At 47.9% G+C, this 9,931-nt stretch overlaps 1 protein-coding gene across 1 annotated transcript in view; it reads right to left on the reverse strand.

The window, feature by feature from the left end:
* Positions 1-7,597, reverse strand: part of ext1a (exostosin glycosyltransferase 1a) — a 34,816-nt gene extending 27,219 nt beyond the window's left edge. The window contains exon 1 of the mRNA XM_027012284.2: positions 5,418-7,597. Within this exon, the coding sequence (XP_026868085.2) occupies positions 5,418-6,364 (947 nt within the window). The 5' untranslated portion in view covers positions 6,365-7,597. The remainder of the gene's footprint in view (positions 1-5,417) is intronic.
* Positions 7,598-9,931: the final 2,334 nt, after the last annotated feature.

Genomic DNA, 9,931 nt, shown 5'->3' on the forward strand with positions numbered 1-9,931 from the left:
TGCCCTCAGTCATTTACTCTGGCAGTAATGTTTTCCCCTCAAGGAGCAAATGTTGCTCGTGGTGAAGTGAAGAAATCTGAATGTTCGTGCTTGGTGCACGACAACAGGTCAACACAGCAATTTGTGCCAAATGAGGCCCTGTGCCGAGTTGGGGTACATGTCCCTGGACTTTGATCCAAATGTTATTGAAACGCAAACTGGTGGCAAAAGCATACAGCATCACGCCAGTCGTACGGAACCACCATACATCCCACGTGCGAGCCACCAACGGTACATCGACTCAAAACCATACCGAAAAACTGCTCTTATACGTACGTGCGCCGTCTGGGGGTTTCCGAACCCGACGGCTCCCACGTGTGCTCAGCCTTCAAATAGAGCCGACGTCGTCCACGTCTCCGTCTCTGCGCCGGGCGGAGAAGCGAGGAGGAGGGGCCGGGGGGGGGACTCCGATGTGTCGGAGTCATTTCGCACCACCTCACAGATAAATCTTGCCTCATATCTAGGCCGATTTAAAGCTATTCACATTCACCCTTCATTACAGGGAAAAGATATGATGATTTCTATCTTATTTACCCCCCCCCCCCCACCCCTTCAAGTCTTTCATCAAAGGAGCTCAGGTAGCAGTGACTGGGATTTGGTAAAGCGCCTTATGCCCTGTACACACAACCTGCCACTGGGTGAGGGGAGAAGAGGACACTGACCTGGGAACAGTGGGTTATTGCTTGAGCCTCACTGTCTCATTAAATCTGCTGCTGTGCATAATTACAGCAGCCCTCCAGTCTGCCATTAAGGGGTATGAAGCAAAAAAACAAAACAAAAAAAACCTTCCTTTACAACCCAAGAGCGCTCAAGGTGACCGTTAGCATGTCAGCACGTTCAGAAGGTAAACCCAAACTCGCACGGGACCTGGAGAAACCAGAGAGGAAACGTGAGCAAACAAACAAGGTTCAGTTCGCTGTGCTTTCTGCTCGGGGAACGTGGGAGAAATCCACCTGTGACATTCAAATAAATTTTTAAGCAGCACTTGGGGGGCAGTGTTCTGCTGCCAGATAAAATGTGTACAGCCCTGCTTATTGAGGGCAGAGAAAAAAAAAAAAAAAAAAAAAAAAAATCTTCGACTGTTTTACATAAAAACAAAACATTGCTTTCAGCAGTTCTTTCAAATTATTAGTGAATACAACAGAGGTGATCCGAGGCGATCGCCGTTTCGGATCTTTACGTCATCAGGGGCGGCACTCACCAGTTCACGCGTCCCCAGTGCATTCTGCGCCTGAACCCAGACAATCACGGCTTCCTTGTTGTGAGGAACAGAGGGCGATGGATTTGCCCCCATAGTGGTCATTGGAGAGGGAGACCTGGAGCGATTACTTCAAGTGTTACGCCCACGACTGGACCAGTGTGGAGCGTAGCCAACGCTCTGCAAATTAGTGATCTCCACCACGGCTAATAAAACTACTGTTTGGTCAGTGGTAAGGAGCGCAATAAGGAACTCAATTAAGAGAAGACAAGCAACAGGCTCCCTAGCTGGAAAATAGCCACCAACACTCCGCCACGCTCCAGGTTCTTGAAGTCATCTACAACAGGTAAGGCAGGGCCTCGCGGTCCTAATTAAACATCATCCTGTTCAAAAGGGAGCAGTTTAAGGTGATTAGGCTGAGTTAATAGGGCAGTGGCACCACAGATCCAGCATTACATAACCCGGTAAGCCATCTCGGGCTGTCACCACGCATGCTCTTGAGAAGCAGGCCCTAGGCAACACTCAAGGGAACACAGAGGAGATATGTGGCAGTTCACCACCGGGAGGAGATGCCAAAAAGGGGCACTGCTCACATACCGGGTACAGGAAGTTTAATCTTTTAGGGAGGTGTTCTCAAGCAGCTCTGGGCCTTGTTTAAAATAAATCCAGTCGTAGCAAGTAAAATGGTGTCCGCTGGAAAGTATTTAGCCTGAAGAATGAAACGGAGTTAAATGATTCTTGATGAATACCCATATATGGTCACGGATGGCGGAGTTAAAGAGGCTCAAAGAAATTCAGGCTCCATGCTAGGGACTGCGGCGGGTCCGCGGGGACAAAGCCCATAAAAAAAGAAAGAAATCAAAACACATCAATAAAGCGCATGCACACGGCCAGATTTAAAGTCATGTACCGCAAACGCCAAGTCCATAGACAGAAATGCATGTAAACGCACAAGCCCTCGTGCAGATCGGAATTTAATGCCCTACAAACCGATCATCCCTACACCATTTGTTACCCATTTCCTAAGCAGCGCAACCACAGAACTCAGGATTCGGGGAAACCCGTAAATGAACCGACATCGACTGCCTCGAGGGCTCGGTCACAACTACAGCTCTTCCACTCAGCTCTCATCATGGAAGGCTTAACACCAATATCGTCTTGCTCTTCGGTTCTAAGAATACATATTTGGCTCTCTGAGTGGACCGTCTCTATGCCCCCAATGATCAGAGCCCAAGATAACTTTGTGTCTCTATAGTGGCGGGGGGGGGGGGGGGGGGGGTGCCGCAAATCTGGCCACAGGGGGTCTGCCAAGCGCCTGCTTATCCGTGTGACTTGGATTCCAAATCAGTGAACCACTGGAAGTTCTTGCTCTGAAGGGAAACCTGTGCACTCAGAGGGAAAGACTGCAATTCTAATCCTTCTTTCCACAGTCAATTACTTAATTTTCAAAGTGGTACTGCCAGTGGCGGCAGCTGGAAGAAACGTGAAATGACGGAGATGATTTGGCACACGCATGAATAAAACATGAACGACTTGAAACTTTCAAGAGTGCGTGTGTGTGTGTGTGTGGGGAGGCAAAAAACATGAGTAAAATGCAGCCGATCAATTATTCATCACCACAGCCAACAGAGCTGCACATTCACGTAAACGTCCATGTTTGACGAAATTCAGCATCCGTCCTTGTGCGCGAGTGCATGTGTGTGTGGGGGGGAAGCATGATGGTCCATGGCTAGCGAGGAAATGAAAAAAGAATGAGCTGCCTACACTGCTAAAAATGCGGCATACATCTTTTATTGTCATGGTGCAGTACGCCAGAAAACCTTGTCGGGGCAGAAAAAGTCAGTCATTCATTCGCTACTAGCACGCTAACCGAGGCGCACGGTACGAATGACTTCACGAGGCTGCACACGGTTCAGCTGTGTCGATGGGGAGTTCAGTTCCCGCATCCCAGCTGCGGACGTTCATCTGTGCACGGACCTCATCAGCAAAGACGTATATGGACAAACGTGCATAAAAATCTTATATTGTACTCACGCACATACGCACGCCCACACACAATAGAAGGGCTACATGCATCTGAGAACCCTGGATATGATGTGGCCTGCGTTAGACTGGCCTGCATTGCTTTGGCCAATGTCATTTAGATTCATTGGATCACAGAATGCTATGATTTAACAAAACATGCCAAAACACTCATCCGGAACAAGGGAGATTGGTCAGGCTGCAAACAGCGCACAAAAACAGGTTTGTTTTTTTTTTAAGGAGCATGCTGGAGGGCTCATTTACATGTTGTGGCCCTCTGCAATATTAGTATTGCAAAGCCCAATATTGCGATAATGAATAACAAACGATTTATTGTACGAGCCAATTCAAGTCCAAGTGTTATTCAGTGCTCGGTGCAGCTTTAATGAGCCAAGTCGGGATTTCTTATCTCACTGCTGGAGTCGAGACAGAATAAATTTTATTCTGAATGATGATGCAAGCAACTATGACTAATTCCAAGTAATTATAATATCCACAATATGTCAGCCCAGTTCTGCATAACTGCAAGGGGAGAAAAAGTAATTGAAAAAGCCTTACCAGTAAAGACAAAAGCCTTTTTATGAGTGCATGCAAAAGCTTGTGCGTCATGCAACGCATGCTTAAAAGCCCACAAAGCCACGCATGCCCGCAGGGCCTCAGATCACACGGGTCACCGCTGAGCCGCAGAACTCACTTGCGCACAAATACCTAACCGTAACCACGATTAGCACAAAGCTAAACATAGCAAAACTAAAAAGTGTTCAGAATTTGGGCCTTAGTTCCAGAGCCTAAGGAGAACGCGTGGGGAACAGGAAAGAGGGAGTTAGTTTTAAATCCAAACAGCTGCAGCACGTTATCCGCCACAGCTGTGCTCTGATGCTGTTATATCGTGTCACTGTGGTGAGTGGCATGCGAACATCCCAGCAGGTCACCCACGACAGCCCGCCGACAGGAGAGAGGGCCAGAGGTCACGCCGGCAGGGGGGCGAGAGGTCACGCCTGTCGCAGTCGTTCTGCGGTGCCAGAGAGGAGCTTGGGAAAATGGCTGTGCAAATTCTTCCCACAGCCCTACCCCCACCCGGGGCGTTATTGCCGCTAATCCAACTGAGTGCCCCGAGACGGCACAGCAGGGGGTCTGTGTGGGGGTGTGCAGGCCTCTGAGCTCTGGGAGCCAGACGGCTGTATAAGCTGGGGGGGGGGGGGGAGTAAGAAATGGTGGGGTGGGAGCAGCTGGTCAGTGCCAAGAGGACATAAGCTCCTCTTCGCTTCGAGCGCGAGAGCGGAGCTAGATAACCGGGCAAACTGATTCTAATTAAATGCTTTAATGACCATTACTGTGAGACACCATCCAAGACCTCAGCTTGCACACTGCCATACACAACAAAATGAAATCGGAGTTTGTCCACGGTGACTCCCTTCTCTCCCAGTCTGACTAATGCAGGGCAGGATTTGTAAGTCATGCGAGGCCTGGCTGAAAAGGGAACCCTGGTAAAATTTGGAATGACTCCACTTAGGACTAAGTTTTTACATCCATGTTAGAACTACAGCTGATACTGGAGAGCTGCTTTGTCCACAAGTAAAAGTAACATGTGCATTAATACAGCAGTCTTACAACAGCCATCCTCATGTTCCTAGAAAAGCCCTTATTAAGAGGGCACAGCCATAGACCAGATGCAAACGATCATTCCGACTTTTATAAAAAATTATTTTATGTTTGGTTAACTGGTCTGTAATAAAATGTGTGTCTATAATTAGACAATCCATTTCACCTGAAGACCTAGCGTAACAGGGTACAAGAGCAGCTATGAGCCTGCCAACGAGGGGCTACACATGGCCTGTGTGTGTGGGAGGGGGGTGTTCATGTTCACTTTTGTAAAACTACTACTAAAAAGCAACAGGTTTAGTTACGACATGAAAGAAAAAGGTGAGTGTTCCCTGTGCATCCATTGTGGGGCAGATTATATTTTTCAACTGATATAACTTGCTGTAAATCTCCTCGTTTCTGTGCACCTATGCATCAGAAGATACAACACACTGACTCACTTATTAAGCTCTTCACAGCAAGAGTGCCAACAGGCCTTTTCACTTCCTAATCACCAGTTACATAATAAAAGGCCCTGAAGCCAAGACTCACTGAAAGACAGCTAAATGCGACTTGCCTGTCGTATTCCGCGTTGTCTCTGTCACAGCGAGCATCCTTATGCTTCTGCCAGTCTTTGCCGTGCTTGCAAGTGGTGAGAAGAACTACATCCTCCGAGTTGTGAACGTGGTACAGAGCGTTGCGCGTGTCAGACCCAATCCCCGTCAGGTAGCGCTTACCCTTAAATACCAACGTGTATTTCCTAAACGGGGGGATGGAGTTGTATTTTAAATAGCCCCTCTCCCCTCCGGTCCTCGGGTGGTCTTTGGAGAACAAAGGAATGGACACGTCAAAATTGGGTCTGAAGTTCTCCGTGCTAGTGCTCGCTTTTGCCAGCATGGCCTGACCGATGTCGAAACCCAGATCTTCCGTGTAGTCCGGCCATGTCCCCGAGTACAGGTTGAAGATGAGGTGATTCCGGCCGTTATTCCACAGGCTTAAGTTCTGGATCTTTGTTTTCAAGTTGTGCACGTACTGAGGTGACAACTTGTCCCGGTCCAGGGTGTCCAGGTTCAGGACAAATAGGCAGGCCTGTCCTGGGTCAGATGTGTAGAACCTGGAGCCCTCAATTGACGACAAAATGTTTTGGTAACTTTCTGAGATTTTTTCACCCTTTTGTTGAGGGTACACGTAAACTTTGAAGCTGTCCTTTCCGCACAAAGAAAAATCAAAACACGAGTCCATTCGGCAACGTTTGCCCTTGTAAACACCGGAGTTGACGTCCCTCTTTTGCCTTGGCCAAGTGTGAGCACTGTAATCCTCAGTCTCCGTCTGATCCCACGGAATGAAAGGTTGTAAAGGCTCGGTAAAGTGCGGCCAGTGGGAATTAGGACGATGTCCACTTCGGTCATCGCGTCGGTTTGGGTTCCTCTTGGAAGCTGGAACTTGCACCCCGCTTAAGTACAGCAGCAGAACAAGACATGCGCCGGCGGAGAACAGAATTAAATACCGTTTTTTGGCCTGCATGTGTCCTTCGATCCAGGTCGAGGTGTTCACGAATAAATCCAACGCGCCGGGAACTTTTACTCTCACCAACTCCAGTCGGAAAGCACCGCCATCTTCCACCAGCCTGCAGGGGGTTTATGCTCGCGTCTTCCGCCGTCTTCTGGGTCCGTTCCCAAGTCCCGAGCATGTGGGCGACTTTTCTTTAACATCTACAGCTGCCGCGTCCAATGTGTGGCTTCTGCTTCAAAACGGAACGAGTCACTCGAATGGACTTCAACCCAATCCCCGCGTCCTTCTACACACTCCCTTCTCGCTACTGTTATCTCCACGTCCACCATAAAATAAAAGACGGGCTAAGAAAACACTGCACGTTTGATGAGCCGGGCTGTAGCGCTTCTAGGAGCAGAACCGAGGTAGAAGCAAGGCAGAACCGGTGTTCCCTCCAGCTAGGTGAGAAACTGGAAGCTGCACCGTCAAACACGTCCGAGGAGGGCAGCGAGCCTGTTTCTCACGTCCAAGCAACGACGTCGGGTCGCTTTATACCGTTGTACCTCTATGGACGATAGCGACGGCATCGGCAAGGATACAAACACGCCAAGCGGAGCAAATCCCTGCGTTTCCACACATTTTTTGTGTCCTTCGGTTCTACAGCACGAATGCTACTCGGTTGCCTTGATGAACGCGTGGCTTTAGCAGCATGAAAAACAGCTCGCAGTCCAAGCCACTGTGGCGCTGCGTCCTTTTACCGTCTGGGAAGCGTTCCAGAAGCCATAATCCCCGAACTCCAGCGCTGCGCGCTTGGGATTGTTACAGTGTAGCATCCCAATCCAGCACGACAGCTGCTGACGTCACGTCCTTCCATAATCCACGGACAGCGCCGATTGGTCTGCCGTCATATCCGGGGAGAGGCTGGCGCGTCCGCTGCGCCCATTCACGGCCAGGGTCGACGCGCGGCGGTCTTAAAGCCGCGACACGCCGCGACATGCCGGGGCTTCATAATTAACACTGATTTACGCCGGCTTTGTGCGGCTAGAGCTCGAACCCTTGTGCGAGATGACTCATTGCTCAGACGTAATGCTAAAGAGTGGGGCCCTGCAAGAAACTGCAAATCTAAGCATGCGCTTACATGCCACTAAACCTAATTCATGGTCACCTATAGAGTAATTCCCCCAAGATGCATTTACTTTGTTGCAAAATGTGAATTGTTAAGGTTAAGGGCGGTACGACTGGGAAACGTAAGAAAGCTGCGGCGACGCAGTGACCCGGTTGTCTGCGCTTAGGCTGTAAGGCTATGTTGCAATTTTGTCTGTGAATATATTACCTGTAAAGCCCAAATACTGTACTCTTTATTTTATAGCTTTGCAAAAGACTTTATTTTATGATGAATTGTCTACAAAATGACAATCTTTTTATCTGATCTGAAAGAATCAGAATTTTATAAGGATCATAACAACGGCAAGATATATTTAGACAGATAGGACATCCCAGATGTTACTTATGCTGTAACAAAATGTGGCCTGGATAATGAACTTGCTGAATAGATGGATGCTGCCTTTGCGTTTAACGTTTTGCTCTGCAGAAAGATATATATATATATATATATATATATATATATATAGAGAGAGAGAGAGAGAGAGAGAGAGAGAGAGAGAGAGAGAGAGAGAGAGAGAGAGAGAGAGAGAGAGAGAGAGAGAGAGATTAGTGCACACGAGCATAATAATTCTCTCCAGCAGGCTGACACAGACCTGTCTTCTGTGGAGGTTTTTTGTGCAGCTGCTGGGAGCACAGAGAGCAGATCTGACTGTGGGCCACGGGATTTGACACAGGTAGGGGAAGGTGGAGAAAGGTGCAGGTATTCGAAGGCACGTTCCTCCGAAGCTGCGGAGCTGGCAGCCACGAGTTCGTGCGCGCGATTGTCAGGGAGTGTCGTCTTCCGTACTGTTCCCCATGAGCACGTCACGGAGGAATGCGTCTTAAGAGTACGCGGAATTTCAGTCTGAAAAAGAAAACATTTAAAGTTGAAACCAGTTCACACAGATTAAAAGTTGCTTTTCATTTTGTGCTAGTTACGAAAAAGGTCGTCTGTGCTTTTCTGAAAGCTTCATTTCTTTGTGGCAGCTTTACTGTTAATGTGACTTTCACTTACCCCATTATGTGATTCCGTCAGTCATGTAAATCCATTCAGATGTAATACCACAGGGCATCAGGAGAAGGATTTGGTGCTATTTAATTTCTTTGCTTTGTAAAATCTCCAAACCTTCAGGCTTTTTGATATAGTAAGCCCCTAGCTGCCATCTTAAGATACCAAATTCAATGGCCTGTTTAAATGGTTGAGATCACTGATGGTTTAATGGAAGAGATGGAATCAATCCATGGCAGTTAGAAGGAGAATACAAGAGCAGAAAGCATCAGCCACACGCTATCTGTGCTGTGTAGCGGACGTATCTACCCCTGGTGCAGGTAAGCTAAGGGGTAACCTCCTATGGCGCAGCGCTTTGTATTACTCCTGACAAATGCTCCCGTGCTCCTGGAGGTGGATGTGCCACGGACGTAAAGTTTTACGTCAGAAAAGGTAGCGATGACACTCTGCAGGCTGAAGGTGTTTTTTTATGAGTTATCACAACGAGAGAACAGCAACATCACCGATAAAACGCATTTTCAGCACAATGTCGCTTTTAGAATCGGAATTCATGTGGAGCCTGAATAACACGGCTCATCTGTAGCGATCCCTACTCTGGAATTGACGTCCCCCCCACCCGGGTTCGCCTGACCGAGGCTACGGCGAGAGAGACCGCTTTGTTTTCTTTGAAACGGCTAATAGGATAGCGGTGACACTAAGTGAATGGCAATGAGGAAGCCAGCATGTGGATGTCATTAGGGTGGAGAGCAGGCTTCCAACAGTTCTCCTTCATCTTCAATTAAGGCTGAAGCTTCCCTTTGGGACAAAGTGGCTGATGGAGGGTCATTTAAATCCCCCCAACAGCCAGAACAGTTTTCACAGGTCATTAAAGCATCTTTACTTGGACTGGAATTATTTTTATGTGTGCAGTGGGATGATGGGCCTGGTTTTTATGTGAAGTCGTGCTTTGCAGTTATCTTGTGCTTAGCCTCCAGGCCGGTTCCTCTTAAAATGCAAATAAAGTCAACAAACAACAGTTTAATAGTAGGATGGTTAATGCTTTCAGGAACTTGAATGACATCCAAGTTACATGCATACACCAGCAACTCTCGCTGTACTCCAGATTACGGTCATGGAATTGAGAAATTGATCCTCCACTATAATTAAGCACTTCATGACATTTATGTCATGTAGCAGTTGGAGCAGTTTCTTCCACTTAATCCCCCCTGGGGAATGTATTAAAGATGTGATAATGCTTTGAGTATTTCTGTTTTTGTGGGTGTGTTTTCTAACACCTGGGACAGAAGAAAGGTGTGCCAACTATCTCAAACACGCCATAATGTTTCTGCTGGACTCTCTGTGGTAGAGCACTGGGAGGTGAAGAAGAGAAGCATGTTTCCACTACTCTCAGTCTTTCTAATTTTCACAGCAGGTCGATTCTAATTCAGCATGTCAAAGATGAAATTCCT

This window comes from Electrophorus electricus, chromosome 5, assembly GCF_013358815.1.
Source record: "Electrophorus electricus isolate fEleEle1 chromosome 5, fEleEle1.pri, whole genome shotgun sequence".
Lineage (NCBI taxonomy): Eukaryota > Metazoa > Chordata > Actinopteri > Gymnotiformes > Gymnotidae > Electrophorus > Electrophorus electricus.